At 38.0% G+C, this 23,126-nt stretch overlaps 1 protein-coding gene across 5 annotated transcripts in view; it reads left to right on the top strand.

Annotated features, from left to right (window-relative positions):
* CPSF6 (cleavage and polyadenylation specific factor 6) overlaps positions 1-23,126 on the top strand; it is a 37,482-nt gene that overhangs the window by 1,882 nt on the left and 12,474 nt on the right. For 3 of the 5 annotated variants that reach the window (XM_023558721.2, XM_010598726.3, XM_010598729.3), the window contains exons 2-7: positions 5,583-5,792; positions 12,273-12,376; positions 16,478-16,623; positions 17,520-17,693; positions 17,824-17,934; positions 18,377-18,881. In XM_023558721.2, coding sequence (XP_023414489.1) covers positions 5,583-5,792; positions 12,273-12,376; positions 16,478-16,623; positions 17,520-17,693; positions 17,824-17,934; positions 18,377-18,881 — 1,250 coding nt within the window. The remainder of the gene's footprint in view (positions 1-5,582; positions 5,793-12,272; positions 12,377-16,477; positions 16,624-17,519; positions 17,694-17,823; positions 17,935-18,376; positions 18,882-23,126) is intronic. The other 2 variants (XM_023558733.2, XM_010598737.3) reach the window with 1 other exon arrangement.

The following is a 23,126-nucleotide window of genomic DNA, read 5'->3' as shown; positions in this document are numbered from 1 at the left end:
ACATTGCTTCGTGTTTCTCCCCACAATTAAGGAAGAATTGGAACATAATTTTAGAAGTTACAGCTTTGTCGAGTCCCTCTTGATGAAATAATTTTAATCTTTAGCGTACTTAATTTGGGAGGGACATCTTCCCTACCCAGATAGCTAGATGGAGTGATACTTCTTATCCCTGTGCAGTAAGTGCTGACTGAGCAGGAGGTAAGAAAAGATTACAATTTGGGGGATTTGAGGAGCAACTACTTCATAGGTTCCTTTTTAAAGGTAACTTTTCATTCACTTGTATCTATACCGTTATATCTTACACATAGTGTGTGTATAATTTTGCCAGTAAAATCTTTATACCTTTGAATAGATTTAATGGGTGTGGGGCTACAAGTTTATTAAGTAGAGGTTTTGTTTCTCTCATTTTGCATGTCATTGGCTTCTGTAATATGCTTGCTATGGTAATTCCTGTTTTTTTTTATGGCCACAAAAGGGTGGTCATTTTCAAGGTTCATCTTGCTTTTTTTTTTTTTTTAATATTAGACCGTCTTTGAAATGTTTTTCTGTAATATATCAGAATTAGAGGCAACTGCAAAGTTATCGAAGACTGATTTAATTTATGCTCTTGTTAGCTGGTGGCCTTATTTCTACTGGTTGTTTAAACTATAAGACTTTATTGTAGTTGAAAGAGATTATCTTACTAGTTACTAGTCTTGACTTATTTTTGGCTTTTAAACTACTGTAAATATTAAAAAAAAAAACAACTTTGTTCTCTGACGTGAGCTGCATTTCTAACTGAATTTGTATACCTTGAAGTTCTCTGTAGTCTGTATTATCCATTTTCTACTGTGAAAGCATGGCCATTTCTTTTATGAAGTCTTTTTGTCCTTGTATTTTGGTAATGCACCGTATTAACCTACTTTAAAAAGTGTAAGTCATTCGGTTGTCATAGAAGAAACTTTAATTTGTTTGAGAACGGGTGAGAATAAAACAGTGAAACTATAGTAGAGGTCCTTTCTTCACCAGATGAACTTTAGAATGGAGAAGAAAGTTGGAGGAAGGAAGAAGACACAAGAGAGTAGGCTGTTCTTTATGGGTGCTCTTTAGTTCTTGAAGGTCTTTGGATGTCACCAAATTGAGACTGAGAACAGTTGCCCTAGTGGAGGGAGAATTTAAACTACTTCCAAACCTCTACATTACTTGAATTTGGAGTTGAGAAGAAAGAGCTTCTGTCTTGGCCTCTATGGTATATTAGTTCAGTTTGAACGGGGATTTGTACTCAGTGTAGTAGCTAGCGTAATATTTGGTGAATACAATATGCTTTTTTGCCCAAAACTAAATAATAATTTTTTAAAACCTCAATTGTTCATAATACATTTTTTGAGTACCGGTTATGTGCCAACAACAAAGAATGCAAAGATTAAGTAGTTTCTACCCTGAGAGTGCACTGTAGTCAGGATGAGAGACATCTATATAAATATAACGCTGTTAGAAGTTGTAATGTAAATACTACTCCTTTATGTGTGTCTTTATCTGTAGAATTTTTGTTGGGGGCAGGAGAGGAAAGTCAAGAAAAACTTTTATGAATTCCAGAAAAGCATATACTCTGTGCATTGGAGTCATGTATATTTTGTTTGTTTGGAGGTAAAAAGCTGTTTATAATACAGAGTTTAGTTTTTGGTCTGTCAGGCTGTAGGTCCTTGATAGCAGCGCCAATTTAGTAATCTGACTGGCCAACTTTAAAATGAAGATACATGTGTAGGTAGTGACTAGGGGAAAAAAAAATTCATTTAGAAGTTATGGACCTGGACATCTTAATAAGTTAGCCTCCCTTTCATGAGTCATTATGCTTTTCATTTAGTCACTGTTGTTTAATTTTTAGTCAGCTGTGGAAAATAAGTTCTATTGAACAAGTAGTCAAAGCTTATTTCTGCCAAGTTTACGTGTAACAGAAAACTGTCTAACATAAGGCTATAAGGTAGGGAATGAGGTAGGTAGAGAGTGGTTCAGAAACCTGGGTAGAAATGCTTACGAGAGGTGGAACTCTTCTCAGTTTTATTATTTACGAGTGTAGGTAATTCAGCTGCCTCCGAATTGTATAATTTATCTGGCATGCTTTTAGTACCAAGTTCGCTTCCTTAACCATCAGTCGAGGTATTTACAGGGATTACAAACTAGTATGTTCAGAATATAATTAGACAAAATCAGGAAATGAAGTATTTTCTAAAATAATAAATACTAGTTTATCTGCTATTGCATTTTGCATGTTAGAGTTTCTCTTCCTTGATATAGAATACAGTCTGTATATGCAACATATGACTTCCCCACTGCTTGTATTTCCCTAAATGAAAATGACTGTTAAAATCTTTTTTTTTTTTTTTTAAATAGAGAGACTTTGAAACAAGTGGCTTTTGCTGTGTCATTAAATGTAGCACCACATAAAGCAGGAAAGGTATTAGCTGCAGTTTTAGGACCACCAAAAGCAGTGTTGGGCCCGTCAGAGAGAATGAAGAAAGAACTGTACTTTGGCACCTATTCCATGGCAGTTATCCCAGTAATGGTGCACAGTATAACTGTGATACTGAAATTTCATGGGGTAGTGTTTAGGAAAAAAATGTCTAAAAATACTCTTTTAAGAGACATTGTGTACTGGGAATTATGTGCAGCTCTGTTAATGATGAGCTGCTAGGAAAAGTAGATGGTTGAGTCTGAGCAGCATTTGGTATCAAAAATAATTAGGGGGCGAGGTTGATATTTTCATGTTTTTTGAATGTCATTATGATTTTCTAAAGGTAATAAAAAGACCTGTGCATAGAAGAACTTGACGCTGTTGACCTTTTCTCTTTGACAAAGTAGAAACTTTTTTGTTCAGTAAACTTTCAGCGCTCACTTGCTTTATGTATCTGTGATACACAATTTGTGTGATTTCTGAAATGGGTGTTTCCCCACTTTATTAAAGTGGGAACAGAAAGTTGATGTGTTCTATATTTTTTTTTTTAATGTGGAGAATAGGTGTGATATGCTGGAGTTAAATAGGAAGATTACTGATACTATAAAAGAATGTGTGTGTTGAGATGCATTTTTGGTAATGGCGGTATATGTATTCAGATTCATTAATATTTTTTCACCAAGTCCAAATGCATACTGTTGGGGCTAGGAGTACAGACTGTGGCCTTGGAACAGAGTGAAGCTAAGTAGTCTACCTGGAGATCAGACCCCAGGACCATGGTCTCAATTAGCACCATACTTCAACCAGTTGGAAGCAATCCAGCTACCAGACAAAATGGCTGATTCTAATATTGGTAGAATCATATCAATATGGAAAATTGGTTGATGTCATCATAGGAATTCATGGACGGACAAAAATAGTAAGTGATTGTAATGCATCAGGTTAGTGTAGCTGCAATTGTGTTTGTAAATTATTGTCTACTTATGTAAACATTCTCATTTACAACTAATGAAAAATCAGTGTGTTAACCTATTTTTGTAAGTAAAAGTGTAAATATAAATACTTTCATTTTAGTCCTGCTGTTAATAACCCTTGCATTCTTTTTTACTCTCCCTCAGACCACATATTGTGATTATAGTCTCTGCTGAGGAGGATGGAAACCCAACTCCCTTTGAATATTAATAATAACTCTACTTGATGTACAGGACCGGATTGCAAGAGAGTTTAAAGTGTCCACTACCCCTTATGGGAAGCTTTTTAGTATCTTAACTGTATGGAACCACTATGCTGCAACCACATCACCTGAAGCTTTCAGCTACACTGAAACTTTTTAACAAAACTCACTCTCCTTTTTTCCTAATTTTTATCGTCACTGCCGTTTGAGCATGTTGTTTTGTTTAACAAAAACTCAGTTTTTAGATATTATTTTGGTATTGCTGTACAAACAAAATTATGGCATTATTCAGTCACTTGTGGTCTTAGTTTCTGCCCATTGCTAAAGATGGCGTTGTACTCTGATGTACCTTAAGATCTTGGCCATCTTATTGAATAAGTCTTATAGACATGTTCTGCCTCGTCATAAAATTGGTATATAGAGATTCAATTATTATATAATTAGTAAATTGGTTAACTCTTTTAGTTACAGAGAAGATTACCAGAAGATAACTTCACAAAATTCAGTTCCCTTTAGGTCGGAATCGACTGAGCAACGGCGATTTTTTTTTTTTGCTATGTGTATGATTGGTGTTTCCTCTTCTAAGTCTTTTTTTTTTTTTTCCTTCTTATAAATTCTTATTATGGTTCCCTTCTGAATAACAAAACAATAGCCATAGTCTCTTGGAGCCTGTATAACAATATCTTGTAGATCTGTTTATAATCATTTAATAAATGCTTTCTCTGGGTCATTGTCCATCCATACAGTAGTTATTCTTTAGAACTGTTAGCTCCTCCTTATGTGTCATTGTATAACGATTCTACATTAGTAAATTATATTAACGGGAGAGGATATGAGTTTTGTCTGAACTCTTAAGTTTGTTATTTTGTAATTGTCTCTCATTTTTCTATATTACTTAGTGGTAGACACAGTGGTAGAAGGGAGGAGGATAAAAATGGAGCTTTTCCTCTGCTACATTGAGTAGTCAAGCCTGTGGTCCAGTAATAGTACCAAAAGCAATTTAAATGGCTTTAGATGTTCTGTCAGTATTACATTTCATTTTTCTTTTTGCATATTTATCAGTTGAGCTCTTTCTTCCATTTTTCTTGTGCTCACACATCTGTTTCTTTTCCATTTTCCTCTTCCTTCTTGCTTTTTTCTTGCTTGCTTTTCATATAGGCATGTAAGTGGCAATACACTAGCGTTGCTGTAATTCTGCCGTGATACTCAGTGGCAACACTTTATCCTCATTTATCACTTTTCCTAATTAACTTGACTAGATATCTGAGAAGTCAGGTAAGCATTAACTCTTTTTAGACTGGGAATAATAAAGCTATTGCAAGACAGTAATTTGGATAGTTGTATCTGTTATTTTATTTCCCTTGTTCATTTCTTAGGGCATTTTGAGTCATTTACATACTCATATTTGTTCACCTCCTCCCTATAGCTGAGTTCACTGTTTTGTTTGTCTCCTCCCCCGCCCCCCCCAAACAATAGCTTTCACAGGGTTGGAAAACAGATCTGAATATCGTAGAAAATGTTAGTTGTACTTTTCTGTAGTCAAATATTAAAGATTTTTAATGGCTCTGATTTTTGTTCGGGATGTTTTTGTTGTTATGTCAAATATATTTTTAAAAAGCTCATATATTTGCATTTATGAGTTGTTACTTTTACTTTAAAAGAGTATTTTACTTCTCAAGGAAAGTTTGTTATTATTTTGTCTCCATGTCAGTTCTTTTCCAGAGTAACACTATTTCCAATATTTTAGTAAAAATCAGTGGGGAAATAGGTTTTGTTACACAGAAATTTACCTTATAGGGACCGATCAAGAATACATCAGTTGCATAAAGTGAGAGAAGATTTGTACTGAGTTGTTTGGGCCTTTTATCTATCTTCTATTAGATTTTTAAAGCAAAAAAGTTAAATGAGCTTGTATTCAAATCTATTTAGTAGTGTTCTGATAGCTATATAATCTAGAGCATTATTTCTGTATCTCAGGAAGCTGAATATGGTGGGCATGATCAGATAGATTTGTATGATGATGTCATCTCTCCATCTGCAAATAATGGAGATGCCCCAGAAGACCGGGATTACATGGATACTCTCCCACCAACTGTTGGTGATGATGTGGGTAAAGGAGCAGCACCAAATGTTGTTTATACATATACTGGGAAGAGAATTGCATTATATATTGGCAATCTAACGTGGGTAAGTAAAGTTAACTTGAATAAAATTATTGGTAATTGATTCTGAACTGCTTTAGCAGTTAATGTTCAAAATATAAATTTGAAGTTATTCGGTGTGCTTTTGTATATGCTTGCTTATGCCATGAGAGGGAAATATAAGTACCTTTAATTCTCATTCTTCCAGTTTTGAATTTTGTGGTCTTTCAACTACGATACCAGTTAAATACAATTCTGTTGTTTTATCTTAAAATAAATTATCCTTCTTCCTACTCACATCGTCAGGGATCCGATGTGGAGGTTTTGCCAGTTGCTCGGTATGTGTGTTCCAGTAATGCATTCTGCAACTACAGAAATCACTTCAGAATGAGTTTGGGGAACTGTTGGACCCACTGTTAGATGGACCTGACCTAAGACTCCATTAATAACCTGACCTTCCTACACCCCTATTCTGACTGATGGGCCACAGTAATACTTTGGGTCTCCTGGAATTAATGTCAGTTCAGAGCCAGTGTCCAGTAATCCCTGAAAAGTCTGATTATTTCCTTTTCCCCAGTGAATACGCACTGTTGTAAAAGGCTGTAGATCCTTTTGGGGAAGGCTGAGAAGAAGATTCACAGTATTAAATTTTGGCAGTGTAGTGGGGTCCTTCCTCAGGGGGATCTAGCATCCCCTTCATTCAGAGGGTTATGGGTCTGGAAACTGACTCAAGTCTGGGAATTGATTAAGAGGCCATGAATCTATTCTGGGGATTCAGGTTAGAAAGTTGTTCACTTGACCTAGAATTCTTCTGCTTACACAAATCAGGTAAATATTTAGTAGATTTCCTATCTATGTCATTCCTAAGGATACCGTGACCAAGTAACCAATGCTCATAAGTCCATTAGAGTTGTACTATTCTGGTTACTGCTGTGACCGCTGTACGTAACAGTAACCATGTCTGCCTTGTCTTTGTTGATTAAGTGCCACTACTTGGCCCCCATCACCACGAGGTCCAATCACCGCATTGTAATTTAGGTGTCTTAATTCAGTTAGGGCAGTTCCCACTGTCATATCTGACTTACATAAAACAGCAATCACAGCAGTCTTCAAGGATGCTGGGGCTTCTTTCACAAATTTGTTCTTCACCCTTGTGGTAAAAGATGTGTCCCCTGGGCACTCCACAGGTGGGTCTGTGAGTCCAGCCTGATAAATCCACTCAAACATGAGGTACTTCAGTTGTGACTCAGAAGCCCTGAGCTCATCTCTTTCTTTACCACTTTGCCTAGCGAAAGTAGGACCAACCAATTAGCTTCCCTGTCCTTTTCATTATGACAAAATTGTAGAAAAGTACCAAACACGCGATCACCCAGAAGCTCACCTCTCATCAATACGTGAGCTATTGGTGGTGATACTTTGCCTATTAATATTGCCATCTCATTCCATGGATTAGCAGCACCCTCTCTACTACTGGAGGCAGAGTCATCAGTGTCTTCAAGACTACTCAAACTTCAGAGTCCATTTAGAAAACTCATCCTCAGGATTTTGTTTCTCTAGAACCACTCTCAATACCAAATGTCTTAGGCTGGGTTCTCTAGAGAAGCAAAATTAGTGGTGTGTGTGTGTGTTTATAAAAGAGAGAGATTTATCTCAAGGAAAATGGCTCACGGGTTTGTGAAGGCTGGCAAGACCCAAAGTCTGGGGGTTAGGTGTCACGTGGAGGCTTTTCCTGACTTATGTGGTTGTAGGGGCTGATGAACCCAGAATCCACAGGTCATATGGCAGGCAAGCTGCTGGTCACAGGGCTGCAGAAGCCAGCGAATCCCAGAGTTGGTAGGTCAGGGAAGCTGCTTGCTCAGATCCCAAGAACTGGAGGTCAGATGATGACAAGCCGGAAACAGGATCCAGAGCAGGCAAGCACACTTTGCCAGAGAGGAGAAAATGTGATGTTGTCAAGGATTTCATTTTACTTGTATCTACAGTCAGTGCCGATGAAAGCTGTTGTTGTTGTTGGGTGCCACTGAGTCGTTTGAATTCATAGTGACCCTGTGTACAACAGAATGAAACACTGCTGGGTCCTACACCACCATCCTTACAGTCGTTATGCTTAAGCCCATTGTCGAAGCTCCTGTGTCAGTTCGTCTCATTGAGGGTCTTCCTCTTTCTCGCTGATCCTCTGCTTTACCAGATATGATGTCCTTCTCCAGGGACAGATCCCTCCTGACAGCATGTCCAAAGTATGTGAGACATAGTCTCGCCATCCTGGCTTTTAAGGAGCATTTGGATTGTCCTTCTACCAAGACAGATATGTTTGTTCTTTTGGCAGTCTGTGGCATATTCAGTATTCTTCTCCAGCACCACAATTCAAAGGTGTAAATTCTTCAGCCTTCTTCATTCATCATCCAGCTTTCACATGCATATGAGGCGATTGAAAACGCCATGGCTTGGGTTAGGCACACCTTAGTCTTCGAGGTGACATTTTTGCTTTTCAACACTTAAAGAGGTCTTTTGCAGCAGATTCGCCCAAGGCAATGCGTATTTTGATTTCTTGACTACTGCTTCAAAGGGCGTTGATTGTGGATCCAAGTAAAATGAAATCCTTGACAACTTCTTTTCTCCATTTATCATGATGCTGCTTATTGGTCCAGTTGTGAGGATTTTTGTTTTCTTTATTCTGAGGTGTTATCCATACTGAAGGCTGTGGTCTCTGATCTTCGTCAGTAAGTGCTTCAAGTTCTCTTCGCTTTCAGCAAACAATGTTGTGTCATCTGCACAATGCGGGTTGTTAATAAGTCTTCCTCCAATCCTGATGCCCTGTTCTTCTTCATGTAGTCCAGCTTCTAGGAGTATTTGTTCAGCGTACAGAGTAAATAGGTATGGTGAAAGGATACAACCCTGACGTACACCTTTCCTGACTTTAAATCACGCAGTATCCCCATGTTCTGTTCGAACAACTGCCTCTTGATCCATGTACAGGTTCCTCGTGAGCACAATTAAGTTTTCTGGAATTTCTTTGAAATGTTATCCATAATTTGTTATGATCCACACAGTCGAATGCCTTTGCATAGTCAGTAAAACACAGGTAAACATCTTTCTGGTGTTCTCTGCTTTCAGCCAGGATCTGATCTGACATCAGCAATGATATCTATCCCTGGTTCCACATCCTCTTCTGAATCCGGTTTGAATTTCTGGCAGTTCCCTGTCGATATACTGCTGCAGCCTCTTTTGAATGATCTTTGGCAAAATTTTACTTACTTGGACGTGATATTAATGATGGTGTTTGATAATTTCTGCCTTCGGTGGGATCACCTTTCTTGGGAATAGGCATAAGTATAGATCTCTACTAGTCAGTTAGCTGGGTGGCTGTCTTCCAAATTTCTTGACATAGACGAGTGAGCACTTCCAGTGCTGCATCCTTTTGTTGAAACATCTCAGTTGATATTCCATCAGTTCCTGGAGTGTTTTCGCTAATGCCTTCAGTGCAGCTTGGACTTCTTCCTTTGGTACCATTGTTTCCTGCTCGTATGGTACCTCATGAAATGGTTGACTGTCGACCAACTCTTTTTGGTATAAGTGATTCTGTGTATTCCTTCCATCGACCAATTCTGTTTGGTGTAGTGACTCTGTGTATCCCTCCCATCTTCTTTTGATGCTTCCTGCATCATTTAATATTTTCTGCACAGAATCCTTGAATATTGCAACTTGAGGCTTGAATTTTTTCTTCAGTTCTTTCAGCTTGAGAAATGTCGAACATGTTCTTCCCTTTTGGTTTTCCACCTCCAGGCCTTTGCACATGTCATTATAATACTTTTACTTTGTCTTCTCTAGAGCCACCCTTTGAAATCTTCTGTTCAGCTCTTTTACTTCATCATTTCTTTCTTTCACTTTAGGTACTCTGTGTTCAAGAGCAGGTTTCAGAGTCTCTTCTGGCATCCATTTTGTTCTTTCTCGCCTGTCTTTTTAATGACCTCTTGCTTTCTTTATGTATGATGTACTTGATGGCATTCCAGAACTCATCTGGTTTTCGGTCATTAGTGTTCAGCATGTCAAATCTATTCTTGATATGGTCTCTAAATTCAGGTGGGATATACTCAAGGTTGTACTTTGGCTCTTGTGGACTTGTTCTAATTTTCTTCAGTTTCAGCTTGAACTTGCATATGAGCAGTTGATGGTCTGTTCTGCAGTCGGGCCCCTGGCCTTGTTCTGACTGATGATATTGAGCTTTTCCGTCATCTCTTCCCACAGATGTAGTCAGTTTGATTCCTGTGTATCCCATCTGGTGAGGTCCATGTGTACAGCTGCCATACATGTTTGGTGAAAAAAGGTATTTGCAATGAACAAGTCGTTGGTTTTGCAAGATTCTTTCACGTGACCTCTGGCATCATTTCTATCACCAAGGCCGTATTTTCTAATTATCGATCCTTCTTCTTTGTTTCCAACTTTCACATTCCAGTTACCAGTAATTATCAATGCATCCTGATTGCCTGTTTGATCAATTTCAGCCTGCAGAAGTTGGCAAAAATCTTCAGTTTCTTCATCTTTGACCTTAGTGGTTGGTGCATAAATTTGAATCATAGTTGTATTAACTGGTCTTCCTTGTAGGCGTAGGGATATTGCCTTATCACCGACAGCGTAGTACTTCAGGATAGATCTTGAAATGTTCTTTATGACGATGAATGCAATGCCTTTCCTCAATCAAATTGTTGTTCCTGCATAGTATACCATGTGATTGTTCAATTCAAAATGGCCAATTCCAGTCTGTTCCGTGGAAGCAGCAGTCAAGAAATGAAACGATTCATTGCATGGGCAAATCGGCTGCAAAAGACCCCTTTAAAGTGTTAAAAAAGTAAAGATGTCACTTTGAGGACTAAGGTGCACCTGACCCAAGCCATGATATTTTCAGTCACCGCATATGCACGTGAAAACTGGACAGTGAATAAAGAAGACCAAAGAAGAATTGATATGTTGGAATTATGGTGTTGGCAAAGAATATTGAATGTGCAGTGGACTTCCAGAGGAAGAATGCTCCTTAAAAGCAAACATGGTGAGACTTTGTCTGATGTCCTTTGGCCATGTTATCAGGAGGGACCAGTCCCTGGAAAAGGATATAATGCTTGGTAAAGTATACAGTCAGCGAGAAAGAGGAAAACACTGTAGAGGTATTGACACAGTTACTACAACGATGGAGTCAAACAGCAATTACTGTGTAGATGACGCGGGGATGGACAGTGTTTCCTTCTGTTGTACCTAGGATTGCTGAGTCAGAACCAACTCGACGGCACCTGACAACTCCTACCTCACTTCAGATGCCCCAATTTTACTAAGAAAAATGATTGCATAAGCTCTCATACCAGAATTCAGAAATGTAGGAGAAAAAGAAAGAAATACAATACCGCTCCTGGTTTAAAAACAATTTTCATTTTCTAATTCATGTTATAGACTTGTTGAGTTTTATTTCTGTGCTTAAATTTGAAATGGGATTTTTAGGACTGCACTGCTGTGTACGTTGTATTTTAGTTTGGGTTGTACGTGAGACTAGGAATAAGATTGTTGGTTGGGAACTTCATTAACTGCTTGTTCAGTGTATCTGTTGATATTTTTATTAGCATTAAGTCTTAAATATTCATTTAAAACACTCCTATAGAATCTTTGTATCTTAGCTTAGAAACATGTTGCATACGCTTGAAAGTTATGAAATTTTATGTCTAAAAGGCAAAATAAAACTTGTCAGCCTTCCACTTCCTTAGTAGTATTTTAAATGTCTTGTTTACATATTTTAAAAATTAATTGTGACCAATCTTCTACCACCTAGTCTGAGCAGTCTTTACAATATTGGAGATGGTAGCAGTATAGTTACGGAGTATTGGTTTTCAGTAAGAATTTGAATCTTAGCGCCTCCATCTATTAGTTTTGTGACATTGGGCAAGTTGTTTAGCCTCTCCATTGCATCATGTGTAGGATGAGGGTAAGACTGTACATAAAGGATTGTTTTGAGAGTTAAGAAATAGTGTGAAGTACGTTATAAAAACTCATTGCCATCAAGTTGATTCTGACTGACAGCAACTCTATAGGACAGAGTAGAACTGCCCAATAGGGTTTCTAAGGAGCAGCTCATGGAGGTATGTGGTAGTCACTCGATACGTGTGTGTGTGTGTTTTCTTTCTCTACCTTCTTATCAAATATAGGATGGAATTTATACCACAAAATACATTCTTTAAAGGGAGAAAGGGACAAGTGAGAGTTTTTGACAGTGTAAAATCATAGCAATTTAAAGTTGGGAGGGATCAGAAACTCTTGGGTAAAACATCTATCTTTAAGGTTATGTACCTCCTAATTTCTAGAAATTCAGGGAAGTTATGTTCTTAGATACATTTGTGCTCTTTGGAAATTGGAGGCTGAGTGGCAGTAACTGCAGTTGAATTTTCACTGAGCATTAATTTTCTTGTTTATCCTGAGTTTACCCGTGAAAACTAAGTTGAAACAATAGTTACGTTTTGATGATTAACGAGAGGTAAATGTCTTGCAGTGGACAACAGATGAAGACTTAACTGAAGCAGTTCATTCTTTGGGAGTAAATGATATTTTGGAGATAAAGTTTTTTGAAAATCGGGCAAATGGGCAGTCAAAAGGGTAAGAATTTTGTTTTTTGTTTTTTTTTTAATCTTTTTCCTAACGTAAGTAGGTAGTAATTAGAATTTTTTATAACTTCATAGAAGTTCATGCCAATTAGTGCATGTATTGGACACTTGATTATCCATATTCGAAGGAGGTTCTTAGACAAAATTCATACTCTAATCTTGTGGTCCAGCTCACTAAAACTAGTGGAATTGAAGGCTTGGACAAACTAGATCTATTGTAATATTCCCCGAATTTTCTCCTTCTGTGGTTGAAATGATTACTGAAGTGACTGTGAAGGAAGCACTGCTATCACTGTGATTAAGTGATGAGGGATGATGGACAACTGGAGAATTATATGAGTACCTTGGATTTTTGCTTTTTATTAAACTGTATAACTTGTATAAGTGAAATAGGTTCGTTATGGAAACATTGTAGTCTACAGATATCCAAAAGGAAGAAAATAAAAATCCACCATCTCACCATCCATAGACGATTGCTCTTAACATTTTAGCGGATATACTTTCAGATTTTTTCCTAATGCATGAATCATTTTTCTTATAAATTAAGATTATAATTCACATTTTGTAACATGTTTGATGCAAGACGTAAAACCAATATTGCCAGGAAATACATACACTTTCTAATGTCTAATACTTTCCAGCATACTGGCATGCTACTGTAATTTATTTTACCATTCTTACTTGTTATCTAGGTTGTTTACAATTTTTCCTATAATGAATAATGCAGCAGGCATCGTCTTGTATAAATCTTTAGGTGCAGGTTTTTAGATTTTATTTAAGATAAATTGCTAGGCGCAGAATACTGCAGTAAAGAATGTGCTTATTTTATGTTGCTCAGTTCTCCAAAAAAGGTTGTACCCAGCTAAGAAAATATTTTTACAGTAAGCTAAGAATATTTTAAAGAGGTATGCAGACTCTAACTACTTTACATCTACCACCTGTTTTAAGCCACCATCGTCTCTCACTTGAACGCTTGCAACAGCCTTCTGCTTTTGCCCTAATCTCTTATAGTCGTACTCTGTATAGTAGCAGTGTTTTTTTAAATGTGGCATCATAGACTTGTCTGCTGAAAAACTTCCTTTTTTACTCAGTAAAAGCCAGAATCTTTACCTTTGCTCACAAGGCACAGGATGATCTGTTTCCCCACCACCTCTCCTACCACACTTCCCCTTTCTTATACTGCTGGAGCTGCTTAATCTCCTTGCTATTCCTCAAATCCATCCCCATCTAGGACCTTTGCATTGTTTCCTCTTCTTGGTTTACTTTGCCCCCAGATATCCAGATGGCTGTGCTGCTTTACTTCATTTAGGACTCTTAAGAGTTTCCTTCCCTGACACCCTATATACAGTAGCACCTTCTGCTCCCATCTCTTTTTTTCCTATAGTATATTTTATTTGTTTTAAAATCAGTCACATAGTAGGAAAATGATCACATTTTTAGAAGCTCTGACAGTGTCAAATTGTTAGTTTTAAAATGCTTGCTCTCACTTTCTGAATTTCTGACTGGCATTGGCCCAAGGACTACACTTTGAGTAACACTGCCCTAGAATAATGTGTGACACGTGGTAAATCCCTTTGCTGTCCAGTTGATTCCAACACATGACGACTCAAGTGTTTTTACAGAGTAGAACTGCTCGATAGGGTTTTCTTGGCTTAAGCTTTTACAAAAGCAGGTCACCAGGCCTTTTTTCGCAGCACCACTGTGGGTTTAAACCACCAACATTAAGATTAGTCCAAAAAAAAAAAAAAAAACTATTGCTATCCAGGTGATTCCGACTCATAACTACCTTATAGAACAGAGTAGAACTCCTCCATAGGGTTTCCAAGACTGTAAATCTTTACAAGAACAGACTGCCAGATCTTTCTCCCACGAAGCAGTTGGTGAGTTTGAGCTATGACCTTGTTGGTTAGCAGTTGAGCACTTTAACCACTGCCACCAGGACTCCCCTAGATCAGTAGTCAAGCATAAACGATTTACACTCAGCTATCTGGGAAGAATGAGTGTAAATGAATCTGAACCTCACTTACTGTCTGCATGAAAATAGCTACATGATAAAACTGGCATTTCGTATTGCTTGATTCTACTTGATAAGGAAGGTAACAAACAATTATGATCTTATTTTTATTTTGGTAAATATGTTTATATAACAAGCAATTATGTATGCAAGTAATGCTTGAAAAATTTGTATATGCTGAGGATCAAAAATGTTGAGACCAGAGGCTTCTCTTTGTAGAGAAATTGACAAACTATAGTTTAATCTCTTACCTTGATAAGGATTTTGGAAAACATGACAGGTAATGATCCGCAGATCTTATAGTCTTCCCAGTATAGCAAATGAGGTCTTGAAACAAATGGATGCTATTGGGGGCGGAGGCGGGGGGTGTTCTTCTTAGTTTTGAAGGTACTGGATCTTTGGTTTGCTAGAATAACTGAATTTAAGAGCTCGGCTGCTAACCAAAAGGTTGGCAGTTTGAATCCACCAGCTGCTCCTTGGAAACCCTATGGGGCAGTCCTACTCTGTCCTGTAGTGTTGCTATGAGTTGGAATTGACTTGACAGCCACACAGTTTGGTGTTGGTATATACTTTGACAAGCATAGCATTCTGAGACTTTTTAATACGTGTAGAGTAAATGCTTGGATAGGGGTGGACATTTCTGCTCAACTCATCCCTAGGACATCACTAATTATAGCATAGGATTATGAATTGTGTTCACTGTACTCCGGTTTAGAAAGATAGGGATGTAGGTAGCTGGGTAAAATTTTTAAGCTTTTGCAACCAGGAAGTAAACTTCCATTATCTAGACATAACTAGTGCAACTTAAATTAAGAAAAAATTTCACTCTCATAAGAATACATGAGCATACAGCCTCATTTTTAGATATAGCACCCAAAGCACAAACAGAAATTATAAATTGGACATCTTCAAAATTAAAAACTTGTGCTTCAAAGGGCCCTATCAAGAAAGTGAAACTACAACCTGCAGAATGGGAGAAAATTTTGCAGAACACACCTGCTAAGGGACTTGTGTCTAGAATATATAAAGAATTCTTGCAACTCAATAATAAAAACACAGATAATTAAAAAAATGGGTATAGGGTCTGAATTGATGGTTCTCCAAAGAAGATAGATGAATGACCAATAAGCAAATGAAAAGATGTTCACCATCATTAGCCAGCAGGCAAATGCATATGAAAACTATAATGAGATGCCACTTCATACCCACTAGGATGGCTGTGATCAAAAAGACAGATAATAACAAGTGTAGGCAGCAATGCGGGGAAGCTGAAACCCTTATACATTGGTGGCGGAAATGTAAATGGTGCCGCCACTTTGGAAGACAATCTGGGAGTTCTTCAAAAAGTTAGACACAGTTACTATATGACCCCATAATTCCACTCCTAGATACGTACCCAAGAGAACTGAAAGCATACAAAACTTTTCCACAAATGTTCATAGCAGAATATTCATAATTGCTAAAAAAGTGGAAACAACCCAAAGGGCCATCGACAGATGAATGGATAAATAAAAGGTGGTACATCCATATAAGATTTTTTGGCAACTAAAAGAAATGAAGTGCTGATACATGCTATAACATGACCAAAAAAAAAAAAAAAACCAAACCCATTGCAGTCGAGTCAATTCTGACTCATATTGACCCTGTAGGACAGTAGAACTGCCCCATAGAGTTTCCAAGTAGTGCCTGGTGGGTTTGAATTGCCAACCCTTTGCTTAGCAGCCGTAGCACTTAACCACTACACCACCGGGGTTTCCCTATAACATGAATGAAGCTTTAAAAACATCAGGTAAGTGAAAGAAGCCAGACACAAAAGGCTATATATTGTATGATTCCATTTATACGAAATGTCCAGAATAGGCAAATCTGTAGTGACAGGGTGTAGATTAGTGGCTCCGTAAGACTGCAGAGGGTAGGAAATGGGGGAATGACTGCTAACGGATACAGCGTTTCTTTTGAGGTTGATAAAAATCTTCTAAATTGATTGTGGTGATAGTTGTAAGACTGTTTTCCTTTTTTAATAACAGTAACATTATTAATCCCTCCTCACTCTGTTCTCACTCTTTTAAAATGTTTTAGGTTTGCCCTCGTTGGTGTTGGATCTGAAGCATCCTCAAAAAAGCTAATGGATCTGTTGCCTAAAAGAGAACTACATGGTCAGAATCCTGTTGTAACTCCATGCAATAAACAGTTCCTGAGTCAATTTGAAATGCAGTCCAGGAAAAGTAAGCTATCCATCAGAGGCTTTTATTAAAAGATGTGTACTTTAACTAGTGTTGCTAGCATTTGTTAGGCATTGTACTGGGGAAATCATCTTAATATTTAGATCATTAGGAAATCCCTTTGAACATCCATGCTTTGATTTAATTACTGTTATGACTATGGGCCCATATACTGGAAACCTACTCCCATTCCATTATTCTCTAGATGTCACTGACCCAATATTATGCAACAGTGTGCAAATTCTTTAGTCATTTTATTCTTGTCCCATCACTGCCATCTTAGAGAAAGAAAGAAACTACATTCGAGTCCTTAGATTTAAGGAAAGTGGATATGTGTTATGGTCAGGGAGAGAGCACTGATAACCACAAAGTATCGGTTGATTTTCTGCTTGGCACCAAGACCTTTCACCACTTGGTAAAGTGAATATAGAGAAGATTTTCCATTAACATACTTATGAATGTTATCATTTAAAGAGATTTAAGATGGATGATCATGTAATTAACAAATTCAAGTGGTTGTTTTTCTTTTAATGTTTTAGCACTTAAGACTTAACTGAAGAATATGTTACAAAATTTAAATGATCTGTGCTACTGAAATTAAGATTTCTGTTGAAGAATTTCAGTCTTGGCTGCTGCAAAGTACTGGTATTTTGAAAATAACCCCTATTTATTCATTGGATATACCTTTCAACCTAGATTTTGAGACTTCAGAAGAACTTAGATAGATGTGAATATTTTCCTAATGAATGCATCTCATGTAGTTTGCACAGGCCCAAGGCGCCTGCAAGTTAATATATAGTGCAAATGGAGTTTGAAATAGAATTTTTCCTAATAACAGTGGTTACATTTCAGAGAACTGTTTTAATAAGTGCTATTTATGAGTCTTTGGATATTTGCAGCTACACAATCAGGACAAATGTCTGGGGAAGGTAAAGCTGGTCCTCCAGGAGGCAGTTCACGTGCAGCATTTCCACAAGGTGGTAGAGGACGGGGCCGTTTTCCAGGGGCTGTTCCTGGTGGGGACAGATTTCCTGGGCCAGCAGGACCAGGAGGGCCACCCCCACCTTTTCCAGGTAAAAATTTTCTTAAATTACCATGGATAAAACATGTCTACCTAATGCCTCTTTTTCCTTTTCTCTCTTTTTCAAGTAATGCATTATTAATGTGACTTACTCTCCTTGTTATGCTATTTTTGGAATCCAGGAAATTTGATCAAGCATCTTGTTAAAGGAACTCGGCCTTTGTTCCTGGAAACTAGGATTCCATGGCATATGGGGCACAGCATAGAGGAAATACCCATTTTTGGCCTAAAAGGTCTTTATTTTTCTCCAAACTTGCTTGACTTATATATAGAATATTTACATCCGTCTTATTTTCTTACCTCTTAAAAAATCCTTTCAAGACCAATTTTCCTTGTTTCACTTTCTAGCTTGGCATCAGAGTAGAATATAAGGTGGGTGATTTCACTTTAAGAAGTGTGTATACACTGAAAGATGGAAAATATCTCTAAGCCTGTAATCTTCTTAATTAAAGTTTTATTTTAGTAATTTTTCTTAAGCATAAATTGAGCTAGTTAAGTTTGTAAGGGTATGCTTGTGTAGTTGTTAGTGTAGCATTTACCATATGGGTTTCATTTAAAGAGAAAGAATCTTGGTCTGTGGGTTATGCTTTAAGAGAATAATCTTGACATAGAGGTTAAAATATCTTTATTGAAGCTTTTTTCTCTCTTTCTCTTTCTCTTTCCTTTATTCTATAGCTGGACAGACTCCACCACGTCCACCATTAGGTCCTCCAGGCCCACCTGGTCCACCAGGTCCTCCACCTCCTGGTCAGGTTCTGCCTCCTCCACTAGCTGGGCCTCCTAATCGAGGAGATCGCCCTCCACCGCCAGTTCTTTTTCCTGGACAACCTTTTGGGCAGCCTCCATTGGGTCCGCTTCCTCCTGGCCCTCCACCTCCAGTTCCAGGCTACGGCCCCCCTCCTGGCCCACCACCTCCACAACAGGGACCACCTCCACCTCCAGGCCCCTTTCCACCTCGCCCACCTGGCCCTCTTGGGCCACCCCTGACACTTGCTCCTCCTCCGCATCTTCCTGGACCACCTCCAGGTGCCCCGCCACCAGCTCCACATGTGAACCCAGCTTTCTTTCCTCCACCAACTAACAGCGGCATGCCTACATCGGATAGCCGGGGTCCACCACCAACGGACCCATATGGCCGACCCCCACCATATGATAGGGGTGACTATGGGCCCCCTGGAAGGTAAGTTAGTGTGTTTCTTTGAAAGTAGACTTAGTATTTTTGATTGGTAAAAGATTCTCTAAGCTCCATCACTGACTTATCTTACAATGCTGGCCTTTCCCTAGGTAATGAATTTTTTTGTATTGTTTTTTCTTCCAGTTGGAAGAGGCATCATGTTAAAGTGAGAATACTGAACAGGGTCAGGAATAATCCCAGCTCTGCCATTTACATAGCCATATGATTTAGCCACATAGCAAGCAAGTCACTAAATCTTGAGGAGGGGGTGGGGGGTTCATTCCATCATTTTTAAAAGTGAAAGAGGTTAATAAAGATAATGTAAGACAGCAAATAGGATCCTTAAGCAATTTTCAAAATTTTATCGTCTAAATATCACTTTTGATGACACTATAAAGTTTCTTTAGTATTTTAAGAATTAGATCATTTTGTTTGGTAGGTACTATTGATTATCTGTTGCTAATCAGGAGTTCCGAGTAGCTGATTATTATCTGTTTTCTAGTCCTGATGTGTATTTTTTAAAATTGTGGTAAAATATATGTAACAACACATTTGCCATTTCAACCATTTTTATGTGTAAGACTCAGTGACGTTAATTACATTCCCCATGTGCAACCATCACCACTATCCCATTTCCAATTTTTTTATTACCCTTAACAGAAACTCAGTGCCCCTGAAGCAGTAACTCCCCCTTACTCTGGCCCACCCATACCTGGTAACCACTAGTAAGCTTTGGTCTCTCTGCATTTGCCTATTCTAGTTATTTCCAGTGGAAGCATGCATTCTTTGTCTTTTTGTGAAGAGTTATTTCAGTCAGCATAATGTTTTCAAGGTTCATCCATGTTGCAGCATGTATTAGGAGTTCATTTCTGTTTATGGCTGAATCATTTCATTGCATGTGTAATATTTTGTTTATCCATTCATCTCTCGATGAACATTTGGGTTGTTTCCACCTTTGGGCTATTCCAAATAGTACAGCAGTGAACATTGGTGTGCAGGCATCTTTATCCTTGCTTTCAAGCCTTTTGTGTATACGTACCTAGAAGTGAAGTTACTGGGTCATAATGTGATTCTGTACAGTCATGCAACACTTAACACCCATGATAACATTTTGTGAAACAGGATATTATGTAATTTGGATGTCATGTGAACCTGGCAGTCCCCAGGTCATAAATGAATTCTATTCCTAAGTCTTCCTCTAAGTTGAATTTGTACCTAAGTCAGAACAGTTAGGTTCAGTTCTTATCTAGTGTCAATCAGTCAAATGTTTGTCTTAGTATATGGTGTTCTTTTTTGTGCATAAAAACATTAAAGAAACATTTCCAGATACACTAAAACATCTTTACTGTAATCCTACAGTAATAATGTTTAGATGCACATTGCAAAGTAGTGCCCATTTTGTTACTACAAACCCTTGTATCTCGACTTTTTGATATATTAGGCTTTGTGGGGTTTGGTTCGTAACTGTAGGTTTTAGGTAAGTTGGACTTTCATAACTTGGGGACCACCGATGTTTTTGTAGTCAGACGGACATTGCTTGAATAGACATTCTGTGGCAAATGACTATTTAACTTTTTGAGAAACTGCCAAACTGTTTCAACAGTGGCTGAACCATTTTATAGTCCCTCCTGCAATGGATGAGGGTTCCAGTTTCTCTACATACTGATCAGCGCTTGGTTTTTTTTCCTTAGTGAAAAACAGGGTGGAAACCACTGTTCACCCAAATGATCTCTAAGCCCCCTTCTAAAGTAATTTCAAAATTATCCATTCTCAAATCATAATTGAGGAAACTTTATCATTTCTGAAGAACTGCTTGAATTTGCAAGTGCCCCATTCTGTTTCCTTTGGTTTATCATTCGTTTTTACATTTTTTTCACTATCATTATTAAACTACCTTGTATTTTAATTTATCTGATAAGGTCCTGTGGAAATGGAACTAAATGTCAGTCTAACTCCATACAATTTGTACAGGCTTAAGACATCAGTATATTTTATTGTCTCATAAACAAAGTCTACTGATTGTTGCTTATTCATGAAGATTACATGTTGATGACTGCCAGAAAATGCTTTGCTTTCTTTGGAAAAATGTTTCAACTGTAAGTCTAGTGTAACTTTCCTTCTGTTCACTTTAATTCCAATCAGTAACTATATATCAAGTATTCACTCTTGCCCATAAGTCCATTAAATAGGAAAAAGACATTGTCTCTTTAACAAATGGTGCTGGCAAAACTGAATGTCTGTCTGTCAAAAAAAAATGAAACAGGACCCATACCTCACACCATACACAAAAACTAATTCAAAATGGATCAAAGACCTAAATATGAAACCTAAAACTATAAAAGATCGTGGAAGAAAAAATAAGGACAATGCTAGGGACCCTAATATGTGGTATAAATAGGATAGAAACCATAACTAAAAATGCACAAACACCAGAAGATAAACTAGATGATTGGGATCTCCTAAAAATTAAGTACTTATGCTCGTTAAAAGACTTTACCAAGAGACTGAAAAGAGAACAACAGACTGGGAAGAAAATTTTGCCTACAACATACCTGACAAGGGTCTAATCCCTAAAATCTTCAAGATACTGCAACACAGTAACAGTAAAGGCAAATAATCCAATTTAAAAAATGGGCAAAGGATATGAATAGGCACTTCACTAAAGAAGAAATTCAGACAGCTAACAGATGCGTGAAGAAATGCTCGCAATCTTTAGCCCTTAGAGAAATGCAAATCAAAACTGGACGTTACCAGCACCAATTTAAAAAAAAAAAAAATGTTAGGTTGCAGGGAGATTGGAACTCTCAGGCACTGCTGGTGAGAATGTAAAATGGCACAACCACTGTGGAAAGCTATATGGTGCTTCCTTAAAAAGCTAGAAATAGAAATATCTTATGATCCAGCAATCCCACTCCTGGGAGTACGTCCTAGAGAAATAAGAGCTGTGACAGGAATAGACGCATGCATGCCCATGTTGTAGCACTGTTCACAATAGCAAAGAGATGCAGAACAACATAAGTGCCCATCAGCGGATGAATGGATAAACAAATTGTAGTACATACACATAATAGAATACTATGCAACAATGAAGAACAGTGATGACCCGTGAAACATCTTACAACATGGGTGAATCTGCAGGGTATTACGCTGAGTGAACTAAGTCAATCACAAAAGGACAGATAACTTTATGAGACCACTATTATAAAAACTCGAGAGAAGGCTTACACACAGAAAGAAACAATCTTTGATGGTTACAAGGGAGGGGAGGGGAAATTAGTAACTAGATAGTAGATAAGTGGTAACGTTGGTGACGGAAAAGACAGTGCACGTTATAGTGGAAGTATGACCAAGGCAAAGTGATAGAAACTTCATAGACACATCCAGACACCCTGAGGGATGGTGTTATTGGGCTGAGGGCTTAGGCCTGTGGTCTTGGAACATCTAGGTCAATTGGTGTAACATAGTTTATACTCACTTTGGTGAGTAGTGTCTGAGGCCTTAAAAGCTTGCGAGTGGCCATCTAAGATTCACCTACTGGTCCCAGCTCGTCCAGAGCAAAGGAGAATGGAGAAAACCAAAGACAGGTGGGAAATGTTAGTCCAGAGGACTGATAGGCCTCCACTAGCCTGAGCCCAGAACAACTTGATGGTGCCTGGCTACTACCACCAATCATTCTGACAGGGATCACAGTCTAGGGTCCCAGACAGAACCAGAGAAATATGTAGAGCAAAATTCAAATTCACAAAAAAAACACCAGGCTTACTGGTCTGACAAAGACTGGAAGAATCCCAAGACTATGCCCCCCGAACACTCTTTTAACTCAGAACTGAAGTCACTCCAGAAGTTTATCCTTCAGCCAGAGATTACACAGGTCTATAAAACAAATGATAATACACATGAGGAATGTGCTGCTTAGCTCAGTCACGTAAATGAGACCATATGGGCAACACCTGCTCAAAAGCAAGGGCAAGAAGGCAGGAAGAGACATGGAAACAGGGGACCCAGGTGGAAAGAGGGAGAATATTGACACATCGTGGGGATTGTAACCATTGTCACAAAACAATTTGTATATAAATTGTTGAATGAGTAACTGATTTACTCTGTACTTAAACTTTCACCTAAAGCACAGGTAAAAAAAAAAAAAAAAATGCCATTCTAAAGCGAGGGGAAAAAAAAGTATTCACCCTTACTGTGTGTAAGAGTGTGTTATGGGACTTGGCTTGAAAATGTCTTGAGTCTTATGTCCTTTCC

The sequence above is a fragment of the Loxodonta africana genome, chromosome 4 (genome assembly GCF_030014295.1).
Source record: "Loxodonta africana isolate mLoxAfr1 chromosome 4, mLoxAfr1.hap2, whole genome shotgun sequence".
Lineage (NCBI taxonomy): Eukaryota > Metazoa > Chordata > Mammalia > Proboscidea > Elephantidae > Loxodonta > Loxodonta africana.
The sequence above is the reverse complement of the archived record's forward strand: the minus strand, read 5'-3'. Positions and strand labels throughout refer to the sequence as shown.